We start from the raw sequence: 23,203 nt of genomic DNA on the forward strand, positions 1-23,203 counted from the left end.
CACGGGGCAAATAGAAGGCTCTGGAGAAATTGTAATATCTTAAAGGGGATAGGAATGGGGCAGCACGCAGGGCTTGAACAAGTGTAAAGATTTCTGGGTTTAGAGTCACAGCTCCAAAGCTTTTCCCCCACAGTTCACTATGGGTTTGTTAACACAGGATTTTCACAGCTTTCAAAGTCTGAAGGAGAAATAATGCACATCCCAGGCACTGTAAGATCAAAAGCGCAGGCACCTTAGAGGCATAGGCTCCCCTCTATGTTTACTCAGCTATGCCAGCAGGAAAGGGAGTGATCTGTGGGCTATGTTCTCTATCATCCCGTTAAGAGCCGATAAAAACAGAAAAAAAAAATTTAACACCTTCAGTGATATATGCTGTTGACACCTGTTTAAGAGATGAGTCACATGCCTAAGCCTATGTGCATATATGCAAGAACAGATGCATCCATGTCGATAAGTTCTGCAGTCGGCATTGGGGACTGCATACATTAATAAAAGTACCCTGAGTTCTTAGTGTTGTTCGTTATTCTGTATATGGGGAAAGCACTGACCTTTTATGACAATGTAAATGGGGGAAAGAAATATGTCCAGGGAAGTTGGTAGGCTCCATGCGGAGGAAAAGCACTTTATGAGAGCAAAATTATTAGCAGCGCTCCACTGTACTGATTTGGAACAGGTCCATTGTATTTTCAGCAACTGGCAGTTTGGATTGTTACGATTCCTTGGCAAGTACAATAGAAAGATGGTGGTTTCCGGGGGCATAATAAAAGGGTGAGCCCCAGCTTTTGCACACTGCATTTTATAATTGCATGCTTGATGTGCACAATCGGGCAGCTCTGCCTTACTTGCCTTAATCCATCTCTCTCTCTCGCTCTCTCACTTCCTCACCCTCCCTCATAGCAGCAGTAGCTGCTGCAGCTTTGGCAGATCGTCGGGGAGAGTACAAAAAATGAAAAGAGCTCAGCTATCATCTTAACATTTTTCCCAAAGGATTAATTTCACCTGCTTCTCCAGTTTTCCTGAGAGACTTTTTTGCACTTTTTAATCCAATAAGTGTGGAGTTACTTCATGTTTTAAACCCCTCTAAATAGTTTTAGGAATGGACTTTCTCCCTCCTCCTCCCCCAGCCTATTTTTTTTTTTTTTTTTTGACAAGTCTGAAAATTGTGAAGTAAGCGGACAGAGTAACTGAGAGCGCGAGAGGGAGAAGACGCTTCCATTCTTTTAGTGCAGTGGGCTGAGGCAAAAAGGCCATTGTAATGGTAAATCGCATGCAGAAAGGAAGAAAAGACTGATAATCAATCACAAATGAAGCATTCGTTTGGATTTTGGCAATTTGCTGGCCAGGGGCTTTTAAATCTATAAACTTTTTTTTTCTTTTTTTTGCCCACATCTTTAAAGCACAAGTTTGATATACCGAAGACAGGAAGATCAATCTTTACAAAGCTATCATGCCCAAAATACCTGGGAATGGGGAAAGCACAGTGCAGAAACGCCAGTAAAACCTTGCAATTCTGAAGGAGAAACAGCATGCTGAAATGTTGGTGGGAAACATTTTAAACCCCTCACCTCAGACTTCAGCTCTGAAGAAAAATTTTCCATCTCAGACTCTTCGTGTTTCACGTGTTCAGGGATGACTTGTGGTGGGCTTCTGAGGAATTTAATTTGCAGCTTCGTTGTTCTGTGATTGCCTGAGTGGGTTTTGTATTTGACTGAGTATGTGATAGGACAGATGAGGATGTTAGACAATATTAACACCAGCATATCATCTTCAGAGTCCAACATTACCCATAAAGGAAGATATATCTACCTGGAGGCACTGCTTCAAGGAGGCGCTCCATGGGGATTCACGCTGAAAGGCGGACTGGAGCATGGGGAGCCATTAATCATCTCAAAGGTATTTTTCTTATTTTAAATGAAATGCAAACAAGTTACGAGTGGTGCCCAATTTAAAGGGCAAGAGTTGTAAACTAACATTGAAATGTTATATTTGACACTGTATTTGGCTTGGTTTTGAAAAATGTTGAGCACCTATTCAAGTCACTAGGTTTGCTCAGGACCTACGTATTTGAGCAACACATGAGAGCTCTTGGCATTGTTTAACTATCGAAGTGCAGTTTTTGTCCCGCAGGAAGTATCTTGGCTTGCAGAAATTGGCTCTATTTATTTCACTGCAATCGATGGGAGTGAGTAGGGGACTCTCATGAGGGGATCTTGTGTCACGAATTCATAGCATATCTGAGCACGTTTGGTAATCCATCACCACCTGTTCTGAAGAGAAAAGAAAGTAAGTGCTTTAAGTCACATGATGAGATGTTGGCTAGTTAGAAGTGTGTGTGGAGAAACAATAATAAATACTTGTACCTATTTGGTATGTATATATATTATGCTATGTTAGCAGTTTTCTCACCCTAGGTACTCTCTGCTTACTAAATATCTATTAAGTATGGTGTGCCTTCAGGATGTTTATTATTTTAATTATTCGTGATTGAGTATTGTCAACAGGCAACTAGTAGCATAGATCACAAGGGTATTTTGAGGGGAAAAAAAATGGGAGAAAGAGTTCCTCACTGTCATCAGAACTGGGCTTTAAAATTACCCAGGTACCTCAAGATGCAGATACTGAAGACAATGGCTTTTCAAAACCATCAGATTTAATCTTAAACCCATCAGATTTTAATTTTAAAATATGCTTGCTCTATGGCCTATGTGTTTTTCTCTGAAACTGTTTTGAAAATAGGATTTAGCTAATTCTGAAATTTTACTTCTTAACTCTATTTCTCTTCTGTGTCACGTCTGGTGCATTCTGCTTGTTTATAGTATGCATTTATATAGTGAGCTACTAGGTGCATATATGTATTCATGTAATCTTACTCCCTCATGTAAGCTGGGATGTAAGTGGGGTATTCAAAGGATCAGAACCAATGTGGGCTAAAAGAAAATGCTGATGCTCAAAATCAATGTTATTCAAATACTGCAACTCAGTGTGCAAACACATTCACATGAAGACTGTCAGTCACTTGAATAGTTCACCTGAAATAAATTATTTGTAATTAGTACATCTACATCTTGAAAGTAAAAAAGAGGAACTTAAATAAAAGTTCTTTCATCATAAAAGGACTTTAGAAATTTTGATACACAGTCATCTTTCTTGCAGGACCTTCTTGGAGATAGTTTGGCATAGCCAAATAAAGCAAAACTAGCCTTACTGAAATGGTGTTATATTTTTTCATTTTATAGACATGAGGGACTAAAATGCCAGTCAGGTTGTTCACTTTTATTGGCAGTGTTCTGCATTTGTGAGGAAAAAGTTTCTTTTAGCTTTGACATTCTTCTGTAATGTTAAAGGCACCACTTTTTTTTTTTTTTTGTTTTTTAATTGGGGGCAGGGAGGCAGAGAGGAAGAGAGATGGCTCTGGCTGCTGAACATTAATTAATCTATGGGATTTGGTTTCCACAACAACCAGGCCCCTTAATGTCAAACATGCCTGGAGTGTGCATAGTGCCACTGGGAGCTGTATGACTTGTGCCTGCCTTCTGTGAAACAACACTGCAGAAATGTGGTGGGGGTTTTTTGGTGGGTTTTTTATCTGTGTTATTTTTTTTTAAAAACCCAAACTTGTAGCTATTGCTTGGTTTGTACTATCAGTGTTAGCATTTCATTGTTTTGCTCATGCATTGGTGATACAGGGCTGGAGAATGGCTGGCATGTGAAAGCTGCGTTTTCTGGAATTCATGCAGCACCTATAGCTGTTCCCTGGTTTCCAGTTGCAGCTGAGAAATTCCTCTTGTGTTTGAATTCACTATGTGCTCTTCAGAATTAATTCCATATTAGTCATTTAGCTAATTCAGTATTTTTCTTCTCTAAAGGAATGTAATACTTCTTCTGTAAAGTGACTACTGTCAAGTAATGAGGAACTGTGGAGAAATGATAAATTGAATCATGTTATAGGTTAAATTCTGTACTTGCACAAGAGTATTTATATAATCATAGAACGGTTTGGGTTGGAAGGGACCATTAAAGATCGCACTACTCATGTAGGTATGCACTAGGAATGATCCAATAACAGCTCTAGATAATATTACCTACAAATATCAGAAAATGCTGGTGTCAAGTTTTAATTTCTGATTATTCATAACGTATTTCTGTTTCAGCTCCCTATTCTGTTTTGGCAAATACATTATATTTATGTCCACTTAACTGTCTGTTTGCATTGACAGAGTGGTGCTAAATGGCCTTAGTGTAAACAAAAATGTAGATTTCGGCAAATATTTAAGCTGGTACCCATGAAAGCTTGCAACATGACTTAAAACAGTCAAAGTAACATTGACATATTGTTACAGAATGCTAGACAGATAGCAAGTCTGTTTGAATGCAATAGTTCTTTCTCACTGTCAGGATCTGATGCTCATTTGGGACCCATGAGTATTGGCCTGTCTCAGCTTCAGACCAAAGGCTGTGATAGAAGTTAAAAACCAAGGTGACTGAATTTACAAAAGGCCCAGATGCATGAAAACTGGTTCTCGCAGCCCTGTGCAGGAAGGACAGATTTTCCCACCCCTAATATTCCAAGAAATCACCCGAAAGCAATAGGAGCAACAGCTGGGAATGTAAGTTGCAAAAAGCAAACTGATATTCTCAGCTGGTAGAAAGTGCTGGTTTAGAGATCTGATTACTGCAGGTTTTGTGTCGCCTTCAAAATAAGAACAAGTTATCTATTGCCTTTCAGTAAAAGTCCCTTTGCTGCAAGAGGTGTATTGCTGTGCTTCTGTGCAACAAGACGGGCTGATTTCTCAGCATGTGTGGTTGAATGCACAGATAGGCACACTTATAGTTAAACACACTAGTAAATGCTTTGCTGAATCAGCCATGATGCTCAGCACATCATGCAACCAAGTCTAAATCAACTTGTCAGAACTGTTGGTTGTGCAGCTAAAGTGAATTTAGGTAGTTAAAACAGATGACCTTTTTATGCTAACGCTGTTCTTTCTTGCCTGTGGAAAGACAAACCTACACTGAAGCAGTTTCATGACAGCTAATTTGAAGTCCTCAACACAGGTCTCTTCATAATGTGTTTTGCTGGAGGTGAGGACAGACCATAAACAGATTTATTACATCTGACCCACATTTTCCCCTCTCCACAAAGGAAGTTGCTTTGTCATCTCCTCAAGTCAGCTTTTTTCTATCTCCTTTCTGGCCTGACTGTGTACAACTCATCTCATATGTTATGATTCTGGCTGCGTAGCACATTTAAAGGAACATACTGAATTTCAGTGAAAAGAAATTTGGAAATGCTAACAGTGCATCAGCAAAATGGAAGCTCAGGGTGTTAACTGTCCTAGAGCAGCACTTAGCCATCTTGGGAACATAAGGAAGTTCTGGAGCTGCCTGTTGGGCTACAGTGCTTTAGGATTGTGCGTGCTATTCCTGGTCTGCCATCTAAGCACAAGCTTGTGAGGGAGCCCCAGAAGTAAGCTTTGTGGAATCTTCCCCAAATTAAGTTTTGTTGTACCAGAAGGAAAACGATGGGAGAATGGGCAAAAAGTAGTCAGTGCACGTTCCTTTTCCTCTGCGCCTCAACGGAATGGCCAAAAATCAGTACCTAAATTGGCACCAGAATGTCGCTGGTTAGCACTGGGACAGTGTCCAAAAAGATGAATCATAGGCTGCAAATTAACAAAATGTATTTTCCCTTTTGTATTGAATCTGTGGTATAAAACATGTTGCCAAAGAGGAGCGCAGGTGAGAGTTTGAAAGGCAGCTATAGTCTTAACATTCTTCCTGGGAAAGAATTTCTCATTTATATGAGTTTAGAGGATAGCTGTCAGTCAAATCCATTACTTAGAACTGTTCACAGTTTCTCCCTGTGTTCTCAACTAAATAAATATCTTCGAGAGGTGAAGAGGAAAAAGAGGTTGGTGGCAGGAGTAAAGTGTCTCTCTAGAATGAGCACGTTATGCTAATCTTTTCCCAGCTGAGAGAACTTTGCAAGTTTCAAAGAATTCTGCCTACATCTCCTGAAATGTGCTACTCATGGTTATAAAATACTCCTTTGGCAAGAAGGTTCTCAAGTTTTCACTTACTTTCCTTTTTTTAAACATCAGTTCTCTTCTTCTGTCCGTTAGTGTTTACAAGGTAACTTGGTATCATAAATGTGTCACTAATACTTCAGAAGCAGGACTAGTCAAATGCCCCGTAGTGACCTCTACTTCTCTGTTTTCAGATCTTGGTTCACATAGCTCAACTTCCATTTTTTTATTATACCTGTTTAGTAATTTAGAACCGTGTAATTTTGGCCTAGATTTGGGGAGATTTGCTCACAGAGGAAATCTCATTAAACAAGTGGTTTCTTCACCTGGAACTAGGAATTTCATGAGAAATGCAACAGTGATTGCAGGTGATACTGAATGTTTAATTGGAACCTGATTTCCTTTGGCCTTAAAACCACAATAATACCCAGAAGCAAACCCAGATTTTCATTTGCATATTACTTTCTTGGCTCATCCTGAGCTGTAAGATCGATATTGCAGAAATGAAAGCCCTGACTGTTCTAGACAGTAAAGGCAAACTGGTAACAGAAGCGTTCATTCCCTCTCGATTTCCTTTAAGAATTTTTAATTTAAGGTAATTAACATTATTGAGTCTCAACCATTTGGGAAACAGGCGAGCTATTTCTGCAGTCTGATTCTTATTGCTACACACAAACCTTTGAAATAGTTTTAGCTGTTGTAGGCCTATGAAATGCCCTTTTATTTGGAGCTCCATGTTGATGATGCTAACAAAAGAGTTGTTTCTCTTGCCTAGGAATTAAAGCATCTAAAGCGTTCTTTCTCAGATAGCGGCTATGTGGGAACACTTTTCACATGCTGTGCTGTAGTTCATCGGTTCCCTTAATTCAAAAGGGTAGGTCATTTATAGGGACCTCATGCCAGAAGCATGACACAAACTCAGAGGTTTACCTCTCAGCAGGGATGTAGGAAGCAATACAAGTTTAATAATAATAGGAATAGTTTGGGACGGAGCCTGAGAAATAATCCCAAATTCTTGTAAGGTGTTTAAATCTTGTTAGGAGCCTGATCCAGCTTCTGATAACGGAATAGCCCTCTAGCAATTGGTGCTTACTGGATCAGGTTGTCTTCCATGAGGCTCCCATGCCTATGCTACTTCTCTAATATTTTTGGTTATGTTGCATTGTTTACCTCACTTGAGCTTATAGAGCAGTTAGTGACATGTAATGAGAATCGTTCCACCATTCTTGACAAAACAAAACCCAAAAGGCTATTCTGGACCCCAGCTGGCCCACAGACACTTATCCCTGTCTGTGTCTCTGGTCAAAACACTCCGGAGTCAGTGTTCTCCCCTTAGGTCAGTACCAGGAGCCCATTGCTTTCTCCACCCGAATGCCCAGAGTCCCCATAAACAAAATTAAATTAGCTTACGCACTGACAGGCAAAGTTTCTTTGCATCCATTCCCCATATCCCTGTGTGCGACAAATGGCAATTTAGAAACTGTTAATCTTTTTGTAGGACTGCAAGCACAAAAAAGATGGCCAATGCTCACATTAGAGAGGCTTGTCTGAAGTTGGCAGAGTCACGATAGGCTTGTTGGCCTGCCATGAGGACATGAAACTGAGCCAAAAGGATGGCCACTTGTTTTGTGATTATTATGTTTTTTTAATTATTTTTTCTTTGAAAGTTTCCATGCTTGTTCTTGTCTGGTTAGATATGGACTTTATTTTTCTCCTCACTGCTTGGGGGCCTCAGTGTTGTCAATGTTTAAAACAATACCCATTTTCACTATTTCTCTTCCAATGTACTGTGAGTGGGCTGATGAAGGTTTCCATTTCAAAGCCGTTGTTATGCTCATGCCTTGTTGCAGAGCATTTTCTGCACTGGTTTAGGGCCATCGATATGGATGTTGTGTATAATATGGCAGGTCCTTAGAAACAATTTTTTTCTTGTGTTAAGAACAGAACAAGAATGGTACGTAAGAATCACGTGAGTGCTGATGTATTACTACTTAACTACATCAGCTTACAGGACTGATGGAGGGGTGGCACGTTCGTTATTCCTTCGCTTCTTGTATTCACTGGGGAAAGTTGTAAGTGGGCAGTAATTCATCTAGGACTAAACCATAACGTAATTGCTTGTGCTTGCTCTCAGTCCAAAGGCAGGTGAAAAGGTGTGCCTGTGAGCAATAAGAAGTACAGACCTGCACTGACTGGCATCGTGTCTGGATTGTAATAAAATATCAACAGAAATTATTTTTTCCCTGTACCCCTCTCCCTGTGCCCCAGTACTTCTTTTAGGTTTGGCGCTGGAGGAAGGTGTGCCCTGCGTGCTGATAAGCTAAGGGGTTCATTGTGCAAAATCATCTGCCTGCACATCTGACTCTTGTTGCTAGACTGTGGCAACACACAAGGCAGATGCCTGATCCCAGACGACAAGGAAATCTGGATGATGCAGACCTTTGCTTTCAAAGACGCAGAAGGGAACTGATGCTGTAATTGTTTCAGAAAGCGGAGGGGCAGTTCCTCACCACTCTTCCTTGTTTCTCAGGGCTCAGATTAGGGCCTCACGAAAGACTGCTGATGCCAGCACAAGGGACAGGATCATCTACCTTTTCTTAAAGCTAGGGAGCTGCTTGATGAAAAGGCTTCTATTGTCAGCCCCCTCCATTAGGCTGCCGATCGTTCTCTAGCACAAAAAGACTTCTGTTCCCTTCCACAGCACTGAATTAGCAATTGCAGACAAACTGACTGACTGACGTGAGCAGTGGCTTGCTGGGCATTGCTGCTGCACCCAGAAAGGCAGTAGAAGCTTTACATACTGCAGATAGGCTGTGTGAAGGGGTAGTGCCAACTGGCCTGTAATGCATCACGATGAGCCCATCTACCGGGGATACCTTGGTTGTCCTTATCAACAAAGACCGACACAGATGAATGCCAAGCTGCACAGACAACTCAGTGACGGAACATTTATGAATGTGCATGTGGAAGGAAATTACCCTTGAAAAGTCATACCTCTATGCTGACAAGGGGTGGGGATAATGATTGACAGGTGTCATTTGACCAATCATGCTTTAGAGTTACCTCCTTATGAGAGATCAACTGTGACGTTTTGGTCCAAATCCACAGAGATAGCCGGTCTGAAAGATGAGGTCTCCGCCACTGTATTGCAACCACATAAGTTACAGAGCACCATATGTAGTGTAATGTCCTTCAAAGTCACAAAAAGGTGCAACAGAAGAAATATTTCCCTCTCGTGTTCTTTGACAGAGAGGATCCCTCTGTGATTAAACACAACATGTAATTCTTGGGGTCAATAAATGGAGCCTTTGTAAATCCTGCCTGGCTTTAGCTTACCTGAAATAAATTAGACAGAAAAATGCCATGTATCCTTGTTCTTTTGGCTGTAGCAAATAGAGTTAACCAGAGTTAAGGTTTACACTGGTCATAGAACAAGAACCAGAGAACGCACCCTTTAAATCAGTGTTTGTTCAGAATAGTTGGTTGCTTGTGAAAGCCTCTACTACATTCAGCCTTTCCCATGCTTCTTGGGAGCCCAAGGCATAGGAAGAAAAACCATCAACGATAATAGAGCTGGAGCTGAGCTAATCTCATCTCAAATTTCATCAGTGTTTGCCTTCAGGATCTTTTGATGAAGCTCAAAACTGTGGAGCATGAATCCAGCATAGATCTAGTGTGCATGAGCTACTCAGGCTTTGGGAGGGATCTTTGAAAGTGAAAATGAGACGAACTGTAATTTGCTTGCCAACAAATGTTGATAATCAAAGAAAAAACGTCCAGAGGCCTTTGAAAATAGGCTGCTAAACCACAAAATCTTTGTCACTTATTTGTGTATTTCCAAAGCCTTGAGTGCATCACCATCTGGTGGCAGCAGGGAGCATCCAAGACCACTGTCAGAAAACCCTGAGATGTGTTGGTATCCATCAGCCCAGGAGGCAAATCTCTGTCCCACTTGAGAGCTCAGACAGTAGACTTTGCCTTTGAGCATGAACAGGAGAAACTGATGGGCGTTCTGCCATTATTCTGGAGTCTTCAGGCTGCATTTCTGATCCTGCCTAGGAGAGGCTTTCTTTTTCTGTCTGACACAAACCTGCCCTTATGCTTGGAACAGGGAATATCCAGTTAATAATAGAAAAATGCAATTCAGTATCAGGGCTAGCTTGTCTGCAGGAAGATTTGGCATCCTCTAGCTGCCTAGCACCCAGCCACATCAACCTCACATCTCGGATTTCTTTCTGTGAAGTCAACAGTGTGGTCTACATTATGAACGCCTGCCAGTGTGGGTGCTGAACAGGACCAAGCCTGCTTAGTACACATGAGATGTGTAAACCAGACCCTTGGGTAGCCTCGATTATCACACACCAGATGGATCAAGGATTGCAAGATATTTGGATGTTCCCTGAAAACTTGCTGTGTCAGATGAATATAATTTAGGAAGTGTAGATTTTAAGTGCACTAAATAATGTTTCTCCTTTTCCTTATAATGTCATTTCAGATAGGCTTCCATATCTGTGTTTGTGTCTCACCCAAAGGGTCCCTGCCTTCTTTGTAGGTCCAATTAAAACCTTCAGCTTTTGCTCACTTACTAGTTCTTTATTTCAGGGGGAGATCCAGACTATATACTTCAGATGGACTTGCCAGAACCCTGGCTCTTTAAAGACACTCAGGTCAGAAGTTGTTAAATGCCAGGAAGCATCTTTCCCCTGTGGAAATACAGTCTGTGTCACACTTAGCACTCCAGGTGAAAAAACATCTTCCTAAATGTTGTAAGTTTGTTTTAAGTAAGAGAAGGCTTGTGTAGATTCATTCACATGGCTAGGCTGGAAATAGAGTTCTGGTCTTCCCATTTTCATCCTGACACTGCCTAAATCTCTTTCCACAACTCCTGTTACTTTGACATGAATTTAAAAAAAAAAAAACAACCCAAAACAAACAAATAAATGATTCCGGGTTTCTTGGTCAATTGAAATTAGGAAAAGGACAACAGGAACAGACAAGGCCAGCTTATCCAGGGCACAGCTTGTTAACATCCTAACTGGTATTCAAGCATAATATTAATTTTTCACACTTGTATTAAAAAAATCCCACAAAAAAAAAATCAAACCCCAGTGAAGAATGATTCCTGCTGATAAGAAAATCACTGTGCTTAAATTGATTAATAGAATATGCTGTGGGATACATTTCAAAGCACGGGGTGAGAAATAAGCTCCCAAATCCCATTAAGAAATAACAGGATTTATGTGCATTCCTCCCATATATTAACTTTCCCCTCTGGAAACGTCTTGTGCTGAGTTGGTGCCATTTTTCAGGCAGGTGCAATGTTTTGCAGTTCCCACAGACCTCTCCAGATAATCTGCCAGCCTGAAAGCCATTCCCTATTCTCACTCAAGAATGGGGATTTTCCGATGCACGGATGAATGACAAGTTTGGCTGACAAATGTCATAGCTCCATGTTCTACTGGGATTCAGTCACACATTCTGTAGTGATGCTGTAAGCAGTTTTGTCCTGTCCATATCAGCAGTTAAAATGTTTTAAACACCAGCCAGCAGAGATAGAAGAGATACCGTTTTTTAATAGCCATTATCAGTGGTGGATCGTTTTCTGAAAATGACTTGATATATAGAGGTACAGTTTGTGATGCTGAAGTCTTTGGGGAATTGGTTTGTATTGTCAGCGGGATTGGTTTTTATTAACACTGTTTGAGGCTTTTCACCTTTTTATTGAAGGCAAGTTTTTGAAAATATGCCAGATCTTCCCATTTGCCATTACTTATAAGAGTTTTCATGACTTTTTTCCTTTCAAAGGTATGGATAAATTTCATATGTTAATTCACATAAAAAAGGAAATAGAAGCGTTACGGAAATATTCACCAAAGAAATGGCAAACACATCCACTTCAAAAAGTGGAAACGGTTTCATGAGACAGAAGGAGGCCAGGAGGGTCTCTCAGATCCCTGAAGAAGATACTTGTTGTGGCAAGAGGTGTTTATTTCAGAAGAATTGGAAGAACATACAGTCCACTACATGTTGCAGAAAATTTCCTAACACCTATAGAGAACTACTGACTTCCCGATAAAGAGTGTTTACCATAGCCATATGAAAGTATTTTTCTTTGTTTTCTGTTCAGCTTGTAATCAGTATTTATTTTTTCTATCATGGTAGGGCCAGCAGGTCACAGTAAAAAATGACAACCCCTTTATGCTGTTTACGAGCGTAATAAAAAAATCTGCTTCCGGGCATTCAGAATTTATAGGTGTGATACAGTCACAAAATGTAAATATGAAAAACAAAATGTGGCAATGGTTGAAGAGTGAAGCAAGGGTGAGTCTGCAAATACACTGGTGAATTTACTACCTCATATAGTAATGATGTTGCATGGAGTTTATGCATTATTTAATGTTGGATTTTAAGATGTTTACAATGGCACATAATCGCCAGAATAATTGTGTCCTTGAAAACTTGCAGTAGTGCTAGATCCATTATTGCTATTTTTTCATTTTTCTGTAAAAATATGCATTATTTAAATGGACGCTTCATTTAGAAAAGTGGATTGGTCCCTCACGTCAGACCTCATGTTTTTATACATTGATTGATGACCAGTCTTGCCAGTGGACTGAGAGAGATCCACATTTCTCAAATGCAGTCTCACAGAAACTGGGAAATGAGCTGATGGAATTCAGACCAAAGATCTGGCTGTTTTCCAGGAGCAAGACATGGCAAGACACATTGCCAGTTTCAAGAGAGAGGCTTGAAATGGAGAAAGAAATGCGAAACATTTGGACAGAGAGGGGTGGGGTCGTGGGGGAATCTTCGTTTTATCAATGATCCCACTCCCCTCCCTCCTGCCCTGCTCCGTTTCTTGTTTGCTTAAAAGCAGTTGCCAGTGTTTGTTGAATAGCGTCAGCACAGAAGGGATGCAGCCACTGACCTGACTATAAGGCAACAGCAAAAGGTTAGTAGAATTAGTCTTGTACTGCAGACTTGTATTAATAGTTGTATTGTGGTGGTGTTGGCACAAACTCTGCAATTAAATAAGTTGTTGGCACTCTTCCCTAGGTTAAATTACTACTACTGTTCCCCCTGCTTGCAAGTCAATGAATACAACACTTTTGGGGAGGCGAGTTCAAACATTTTTGTTCTTTTGGGATTCTGCACATTTCTGATTTCAAGCTAAGAGGTTTCTGCTGGCTTTCCAAGTAGACCTCTGTTGTTCTGTCTCTGCAAACAGCCCATGCAAACTAATGCTGGAATAACCAAGCAGGGAAGGAGGTGGGTGAGGGGGAAAGACACAACAAAAGACTAATGTAGAAACAAATGCCCTTAGAAGGGGTCCTTGCTTTCTCTCATGCCTGGACCCACGGATGTTTCTTAGCACTGAGCTATTGTTATAGAGGATTAGGTTTCCATCACAGCTTCATCAGGGCAACTTACCCTTTTTATCAGCCCAGAAAGACAGCCACAGACATGGGGGGGTATCCCTACCTATCCTTGCCCAAAAATGCAAAGCAGCCACTTTTTCCAGCCCGAGGCCCTCTTCCCGTTCCTGCTTTAGTCAATGGCAATTGGGTTTGGCCCAGGGGCCCACGCACTACTCTCTGCTATTCTGCAGGGGCCACTCACAGCAATACAACTCCCCAGTCGTTCTTGCCAGAAAACTTTGTATTTCCAATTTATTAATGGTTCCTTTTACTTTGGAAAAAGGATTCCTTGTGCTTCTTCCCAAGTCCCTCTCTAATTTAGCAACAGATGTTGGCTTAACAGACAGCACCTATATCTTCACCTATTCAACACGGGGTAGATCTAAAAATCACTCTTCCCTGGCATATCATAGCTTTGTTTTTCTACAGTCTTTTCAGAAAAGCTAGGGAGCCAACTGCAGTCTGACTTCCTGACCCACATTAAGACTAAGACTAAGACACAGTCCAGTCCTTTGGGGTAGCAAACTGTAAACATCATACACAAGAACTGGAAGTAATTCAGTCTCTGTTTCCCGTGGCCAGTGTTGAAATGCAGCAAGACTGTGGGGAGACTGTGCTACTTACTGAAGGAGTTGAGAAACATATAGTGGTTTTCTAAGAAACTGGTGGTATACAGAAAAATATCTAGGGAGAACCTTAATCTGTGGTTTCCTTAAGACTGGCTTTTATTTAATCAATCATCAGATGTTAATAACGAACTTCATTTAGAGGTTTCCCTGTCTACCAATGATATGATCTATGGCTTATATCAATGTTTAATGGAGATTGATAGAGAGTGGGCCACTAGCACATCAATGGAAGTTGGAGGTTAGGAGAAAGGAGTAAGCAGAAACAAAAGTAGGTGCGCTTGAGTAACTCTGTGTCTCTACGACTTCTTGCGTATCTCATCAGCTGCTAAAACAAAAGGTTCCTCTGCTGGATGGAGCTAAAGAGAACCAGGGTGAGCATCTATTGTTCTATATGTTTTATTATTCTCGGTCTGTGATCTTGTCAGCTCTCATTAGCTTAACAGGTTGGACTGTGTCACTTCTTGGATGGGACACTTTGAAATGCAATGAGGAATGACACAAAGTGGTTCAGTCCATAGCCCTGCTCCCTCCGAGACAGTGCTGAATCACTGACCCATCAGAGTTTGAGGTGGAGAGGGTGTGATAGCGCTGCTCTATGAGACGTTCTGCCGTTGATGGTGAGACATTATAGAAGGTCAGTCAGTGGCATATTTTACTAGAAAAAAAAAATGTGATCCTATGAGCCAAATTCTGTTTGGGGTAAATTGCATACCAACACCAGCACCATCATCTTAATTTTTTCTTGCTGTAGAGCAGCTAAGAGTTGCAGGTAGCTGTTTTGAGATGCTTTGGTAGCAGATGGCAGTGCCTGCAGTGAAATAATTGTATTTTTATATATATATATATATATGCACGTGTATATGTGTGTGTGTGTCAGCTGTGGATGCATATAGTTTGTAATCCCATAAAGTACCGGGATGAATAAAATTCATGCTTTTAAGCTGAGTCAGAATGTACACTGGAATATAGAACTGAAAGGTTCTGTACTGACACTGGATTTGGAGGGGTCCCAGCACACCAATTGCTTACTCTTCTCTTGGCTTAAAACAGTGTTTTATAGACAGTGAGAGAGAATTAGCCATTAAAACAGAAAACAGAGATGTGAGAGTTAGGGGGAAAGGAGTAAATACAAAAATTCAGTGATTGTGTAATAAGGTCGTGACATTTTGATGGTGACAACATACAACTGGCGCTAGATAAGAGGTCCAATCTATGCATCCAATCATCTCAATTCTAAGCCTTCTTTATAATTCATAGGGGGCTGTAGTCTGCCCTTATGCTTTTGGTGACCAGTTGTAGACCAAAGAGAATACTTAGTCAAATGTCTTTGGTTGGTTGCCGAGACCTCAGCACTCAAGAGTGAGTCTGCTTTTCTTTAGGGTAATTTGAAAATGGTCGTAGTATGGTGCCATTTCCAATAAAAGCATTATCTTCCGTCATGCCCGTGGCATTCACAAATGACCTAAACGGCACAAATTACTCCAATGGCAATTGAATCCGAGTGCTAGTGTTGTGAGGCTCCCTACAATTGTGGGATATCATTGGCCATCTTCAGTAGCAATAGCTAGAAATCTGCAAGGGAAGTTTATTGTGCCAGAGCACGGGCTTAAAGTATTTCCTAACAAAGTAGTTCAAGGTACAAATGCATACACGTTCTAAAAGTTGGTAGTGTGGGAACTAGGTAAGGAAGCCAAAGTTAGAAAGACACCTCTCTGCACGTGAAAGACTGTGCCTTTCCAAACTCTTCATATATCCTTGCAAATCCCCTATCCCCCCCAAAAAAAAACCCCAAAACAGGAAAGGAAAAAAAAGATAATGGACAAAAGGAAAGTGTGGTTGTCTCATAGCTGCTCAACAGGCAACTCTGAGATCCTTCTGGCAAGATCAACTGAAGCTGAATTTGTCATTGTTTGGCTTGTCTCACCCAGCTGGTCGGGTCAGAGAGCTTCTCTGACCTGAGTCCACAAGTGATGGACAGGTCTGTAAAGGGCATTATCACAACATAATCACATGGAATGAAAGGAAAACCGTGTGTGCCTTTCTTAACTCCGCCCCCCAGTGCCCCTTCTCCAAATCTTTAGGATAATACATCTTTTCTTATTTTACCCTGAATCTGCTAATGCTTCTGTTATGTAATAAGGTTTTCACAGCAAAATATGGCCTGGAGAGTAGTAAATGGAGCAGTTCCAAGGATCCACAAAGATCTGCAAAGATTCTGTTGCACTGCTAAAGGAAGCATTAATCATGGTCAGAAATATTTCCTGCTGGGTTGTAGTGTGCTCCCTGGTTTCCTCTGTCCCTCAGGCATTAGTGGAAATTCCAGCTGACATGGAGGTGTGGTGGTGGGGGTTTTTTTGCTGGTTTAAGTTGGATAAATCGGTTTTGGAATAGAACAGAGGGTCTGTAAGTTCTTAGTGGTATTACTGCTCTTGCCAAAACCAACAGCAGCCAGGAAGAAAAACGCTGGAAACCCAAAGACCCTGGTCAGGAGGACACCCGAGGAAGAATTCTGTTGGCCTGGGGAATTTTAAATTCCTTTTATCTTTTTGTATATCTGTATATATGTGTGTTGCTGGGTTGAAGGGAGTTTAGGAGGAGATGTGCATTTGAACAAGGCGGTGTCAGGAATTTGGTTGTTTGCTTGGATTTACAGGTTTTATTTAGTCGCAGCATCTTGACCACAGTGTGAAAATTAATTTTTAATGCACGGAAAGCTTAAAGAACATAGAACTATGAAATATTCTTGGTTTGATGGCCTGTCTAAAGAGACTAATTCTTGTGGACCCCGAATCAAAATTGCAGCAAGACAGAAAGAATAGAAAAAAAATAGGGTTTATGTTGAACTGAAAGGTTTTGTTCAACCCTGTAAAATAAATGCAGATGAATTTGAAATGAACTTTGAAAATAATAACGGAAAACAAACCCAAAATGCTCTGCCTTAAAAATGTCGAAGTTAAAAGTTTCAACCCTTTTAAATTATGCTTTCTTCCCTGCCTGTTAGGGATCAACACCATTTACTGCATTTAACTTGCACGTGGAAGCAGCTTTGCTCTTGCCTCTCAAAATCACACTATAGCTAAATAACAATGCCCAGCTCTTGTCAAAATGCGTCTTTCAAAATAGAGCTTTGTTTGAACATGGAGCTCCTAGGAAAATTTAGGCAGTGATGTGGAATTTTCATGAAAGAATGGATATGGCAATACCCCTGGATAATATGCCTGTGCAGTTCATATTTCTAATGCAATTTTGATGCTTCAAAACACATCTTTTATGGGGGTATGCAATGATATCCACCAATTTGCGCGGTTACTCTTTTTCCTGTTGCGTGTAGGAGCTATAAGGGTGGATTGGAATCACCCTGTGCTGTACAGTCTGAGCAATAGTAGGAGCCGAGACAGGAACCAGAGGAAGCGTGTCTCAGATGAGCGGTTCTCAAACACGTTCTGAATGCATCAAGAGCTGGCACAGTGCATCAGCACGCGCTGGTATTCTGCGGCTCTTACAGCTCCACATATCTCCTCTGAGCATAGCATCACACTGCCATAATGAGCACTCAGATACTGGCTGGCCATGAGACACAGGACCTGCGGCTAAAGGCTGTATAAAATTAATAATAGGAAAGGGGATGACAGTCAGGAAAAGCAATTCTGGCTGACAAATGCAGACTTGGTTTTGTTGTGCTAGTGTTATTCCAGTGTGAGAGGTGTCAGCAGAAGAGTCCCAAAACACAGAGCCATTCAGAACTGCTGGTTATTTTCATACAAAGAGTTTTCATACAAAGAGTTGCTGTTTTTGTTTTTTTTTTTTTCTCTAAGAGCTTCATATTTCTGCTTGCAAGAAATACCGATTCATTTCATCCTTGGCTACTGACACAGTTTTACAATGGAGAACAAAAAATGTTTTATGGGCCCCTTGATCCTCTGCAGGCTATGGAGTAATGTGAATCAAGCAAGGCTTGGTCAGCAGGTCAGGGATGCAGGTGAATGAATCCTTTGTTATTCTTACACTTGTGAAATCAAGGTTCCACTCATATTAAGGAGAAAATAACTTTTAATGTTTTCCAGTTACCAGGGATTCTGGAAAAGGCAGTCTGAGGTCTTCTGCGTGGCATGTTATTTGAAAAAAAAAGGCAACTCCACATGAGTACTGGCATCATGATCAGATGTTATTCTTAAATAATAATATTCACAGGATAAATGTTTATTGATTTACATTTGGGCTGTATATGCTGTGTGCTGCTTAGGAAAACATTCTACACTGATAGCCATTATCCTGTCTGGTTGATGTACTCATTGCAAGCCAAAGACTGGAAATGACTTGTTTGATGTCAAACAGTCAGTGTCACCTTCTCTAATCCTTAGACATGTTTGCAATTGAATACCTGCTGGCAGAGATCCACACACCAAGCCCCTGTTTAGACACTCAGCACATAATGTGGGAAATACTTATTTTTGCCTTTTACCAAGCACCAGTGCTTGCAATTTTCCCTTCAAGTGTACCCAGGAAAACAGCTCTGAAAATAATACTGAGCAATGGCCCAAATAAGTAAGTGCATTTTTGGAGATTGTCACAATCTCTGTTGCAGAAGAGTGCAATAGGTATTGGGATGCACAAAATAATGTTACACATCCCAAAAGTGCATTGTCACCTAAATACAGGATTGATGTGCTTTCAGTCTTTGTGTGTTGGGCGTTTGGCTGCTTGGTGGGTTCAAGAGAATTGATGTTATTGTATAACCTCTTTTTCTGATACAAACTGATGAATCTATTCAACTTTCTCTGGGATTTCTTATGCTTCTTACTGGTATAGTATCTATTGTGTGAAGTCTTAGATGAACCACAGGTGTGGAAAACTTAAGATTACTTATGAAAATAATTTTTGCATGTTCCCTCATCTTTTTGAAGTCAACAGAGATTTTATTGCTGCATGGGGAAATAAATGCTATAGCAAAGGCCTACAGTCTTCATACCTTAGTGTTATCATACCTAAAGGGGGTTGCTTTTTTACACTTCTGACCCCCCAGAGTGCATCTTCAGGACATCTGTGTGTCCTGTTCAATTTTCTTCCTATAACCTGAGTAAGGAAGATAAGCATGCACTGTCTCATACCCAGCTACCTTTATCTTTTGGCTGTAAACAGTGTGGCATTGTCAAGGCATGTTTGAGAAAGATCAAGCAAACACAAGACTGCAAAACAACTGTGTTCTTATTCCACTTCCCTGTGTATGAAAGGCATTTTTATCAGCCCTTCTCTATCTGATACACATCCATGAAAATTATTTCTGTAGCATAGTCATCCAAGGCTCTCCTTGGCTGTCTGTAAAACACTGGCCAGATGTAACGCCTGTCCTGTCCCTATATTGCATTGCCAGTAAGTAGCGCTGCCAAAACTCTGCAGGGAAGGTAGGGGAGAAAGATATTTCTCTTTCTTTATTATTATTGGTAACTGGAGCTGAGTGAAAAATGGATTTTCAGGTCACTGGATGTTAAAAAAATATTTGCACTTGATCCAGATGGTTTGTTTCAGTAACAGTTTTAGTTTTGACAATTAATATAAATAACTTCCAACTTCTAAAATCAAATCAGATAATGAAATTTAAACTGGAAAATTGAATTGTTTTGTTCTAAACATGGTGATCTTCAGGGTGTTTTCTTTTTAATGAATATCTTATCAGAATCGGTATGTGTTTGGAAAATGTTCCCACTACTAACATGTCACCAATTGGACTTAATCACCAAAGACACATAGGCATTAGAAAAGTTGATGAACAATCTTTAAAGCAAAGTAGACGAGAACTGGATTTGCAGGAACACTTAGTGTCCAGGGAGGTTTCCTGGTCTTTAGTTGTAGTACTGAGTACTCCTAAAAAATCTGACTTTCTCACTCAAGTTCCCTGTTGGCTACTGCTATTGTTTATTAATACTCAGAAGTTCTCACCCACCATGTCTTTCCACTGAGAGGGGAATACTGTGGAGGAGAGAGGCAGGGGAAAGAAAGTGCTGTGAGATTACTCTGTTGTGATGACCCTCATCCCCAGGACTGGTGAGCGGACTTCCACAGGAAAACAGAAGTTCCTGCTGCCTGAGATAAAAGCTCAGCTCTAAGCAGAAGGTTGTGAAGAACTGGATAAGGCCAAGAAGGAGACGCTGTGTGCTCAATGTTAGTGCTTAACCTCCCCCCACAGCCTGAGCTGCCAAAACCTTGTTATTTCAACTATTCCGAATAACTTCTGAGATTTGTCTTTAAATCCAGGGGTAGCACTAATCCAGGGGAAGAGGTTTTGGTAGTGTAAAGCCTTGTCAGAAGAGCAGCTTGTGAGAGTGAGGCAGCTTTTCTTAAAGCTGGCGTATATACACCAGCCCAGTATTTCTGTGCCAGTGTAAGCTGTTGACTGCACTAGATTCACCCATGTAGGCTCCATTTGGGTTGGCACCATATGAGTGCGTTAGAGCGATGCCGACATCCCTAGCCCAAATGGGCCTGTAGCTCTCCCACGGCTGAGACTGAAGGTTAGACAACCGACACTTTGTCATGTGTTTCGCCATTCTTTGCTTAGTTTTCATGACCTCGGGCACTTAGCGCTGTCTCTGGCTGCACTGTGCGCTTTGCGTTTGGCATCTAACTACACATTGCTGGTTTCTATCAGCCTGGTGGAGCATGCTATGGGAGTGGGAGCTACCTGGGTGCTGGTGCTCAACGTAACCCTCTGTCAGCCCACAGCTGTGTCAGCTGGAAGGAAACTTGGTGTTTCTGCCCGACCTTGTTCTCAGTTAAATATTGAGATGGCTGTAATACCCGGCCCACGAGTTATTGCCCTCAAGGGCTGCCGAACTCCCCAGGGCCTGCCTTGGCTGAGGAGTCCTGGCGTTTAACTGACTCGGCCAGCTCTAAGGTTAACTGAGGACAGCTGTTGTGTGCAGCACGCTGGTTTGCTCCACGCCGACCTCATGCATCTCGTCCCCACGTGAAACATGGGAACAGTCAGAATGGTATTTGAGAGGAGGGTGGGAGCGCAAGCCAGACCTCTCTGGGATCTGTGCGTGTGTGTGCTAATGAGGCCCAGAGGTGATGCCAGCCAGCTATCTCAAAGTGTAGTTTGCACATGAGTGCACCAAGAATGCACCAGCTATTCAACGATAATAAGTTTTTATAAGCACACGTTTCTGACCATGTCAAATTTTGTACTCATTCAGCTGCTAAAATCCGTGGAATTTGACGCTGGCGAAACAACCACATTTAAGAAGAGCTTGTACAAAGGGGAACTCACATTGCTTCCCAGCTAAAGCCTGAGCAGTTGATTGGCTTTTCTAACACAATATCACACATTTATTCCTAAAGCAAGGTTAACACTTCAGAAGAAGAAAGATAAGTCAGCAAGATTAGAATAGAAAACATTCTTAGAGAGTTATATTAAACATAAAGAACCATCTGCTCTCCACAACTGCAAAAAAAAAAGAGGTTTTTCTTCCACAGTTTTGGATGGTAGAGTTCTACAAAGACACAAATGGGGCCTAGTCTGTTCTCAGCTCAGAAATCCCATTTTTTTCTCTAACATTACTTATGTGGATAAAGTAAAATGTGATTAAGGGTGTGAAGAAGATGAGCAAACAGAAGAGAATCATGTTCCTAGAGACTTTAGCGTCTGGATACCCAGACAACACCAGAAGATGCTGATGTGCCCAAGGGGTGCTCACACTTAAATGAGAGGGGAACGCAATATCTTCTCTATTAGAAAAAAATGCTGGAAGTTAAGTAATTCCTGCTGTAGAAAATCACTGGCGAGAGAGACTCGGTAGCATCCAGGAGAGACAATGGAAAGAAATAGAGCCTGGATATGAAGAGAGAATAGGGATCAGGATGATGCTAAAAAAAAGAAGAGAAAACAAGAAGCAAAACTGCTTGGATAACGTTTCATTTGCTTTAGCTAAAACTGACATGCCAAAGGCACAAGAATTTCCCACTCAGGTGGGATGAACAGGCTGTGTCAGGTTTGAGCCGGTGTAAATCAGCATCATTTAATTGACGTCAGGAGGCTCACCCTCAAGTACATCACCTCTTCCTGCTTCCTAAGACCATCCTACAACTCATATTGCCTCTCAGTACTGTCCATTCCTCAGTTTAAACAGAAATATTGCCGGTGTTAAGTAGTTCCCTGATTCTGGGGTCATCATCATTGCACTAGCAACAAGGTGTCATCATCCTTCTTAAAAGAGAAAAAAGCTCTTAGACTGACTCTTTTTTGTCCATATTGCCTTCCTGAATGAAGTGTTGAAGTACAGGAGATGAATGCAGTGAAATCTCCTTTCCCACACTGCTAGTCTGATATCAGTTTACCACAATAACGGCTCTCTGGAAAAACAAATATTAGCTCAGAAGGCGGCAGGCTATAAAATACAAAGAGATGAAATATTAAGGAAATGGTGAGCAGTCACTTGAGCTTGTACAGTAGCACTTAACTTTCTCACCCTAAGGTCTCAAGTGAAGTGAACAGAGTTACTGAAACTCATTAACCGTGAATCTATTGTTCATTTTAAGCTTTTTCTATGGGGTGATCGATACTTCAAAAACTGTGTGGGAACTGAAGGGAGATTAGGAACAAATAATAAAAGTGAAACCAGATTACAGGTCTGATGCTTTCTCCACTGTGGTTTTGTGCAGTTCAGTTCCTGGGCAGTGAGGACAGCAGTATGGTTCAAGAGAAGGCACCCTGTGGGAGGACCAAGGAACTTCTGCTTAAAATCTGATTCCACTTCTGGTCCCCACTCACTCCATCTTTTGCCTCACTTTTGGCTGGAGGCCAGAAGAGACACTAGCAGGCTGTTAAGGGTGAAATAAAATTTCAAACTCTGCCATGACAAACTTTCTGTCTTTAACAATGGCTGTCTACAGTGCCTGCAGCAGTAAGGTATGTAAATTGTCAGTTCAGTTTTTTCAATAACCTATTGTTTATATAGAGTCATTTTTTGTGATACAAAACACTGCTAACCTCCCCCCTTCCCCCCCCCCCCCAAAAAAAAAAAAAAAAAAAAAATTACACCACCAGAAGCAACCTGCTATGGGACAGCGCACAGTTTTCAGGCTGAGGATTTTGGATCAGCAGTACATGTATCACCAGTTCAGGAAAAAAACG

At 41.2% G+C, this 23,203-nt stretch overlaps 1 protein-coding gene across 1 annotated transcript in view; it reads left to right on the plus strand.

Moving 5' to 3' along the window:
• Nucleotides 1-1,728: 1,728 nt before the first annotated feature.
• The window catches only part of SHROOM3 (shroom family member 3), a gene marked incomplete at its 5' end in the record, with an annotated part of 152,824 nt that continues 131,349 nt past the window's right edge, over nt 1,729-23,203 (plus strand). Inside the window, one exon of the mRNA XM_082482778.1 lies at nt 1,729-1,893. Coding sequence (XP_082338904.1) covers nt 1,729-1,893 — 165 coding nt within the window. The remainder of the gene's footprint in view (nt 1,894-23,203) is intronic.

Source organism: Vanellus vanellus (genome assembly GCF_965231255.1).
Source record: "Vanellus vanellus genome assembly, chromosome: 4".
Taxonomy (NCBI): Eukaryota; Metazoa; Chordata; class Aves; order Charadriiformes; family Charadriidae; genus Vanellus; species Vanellus vanellus.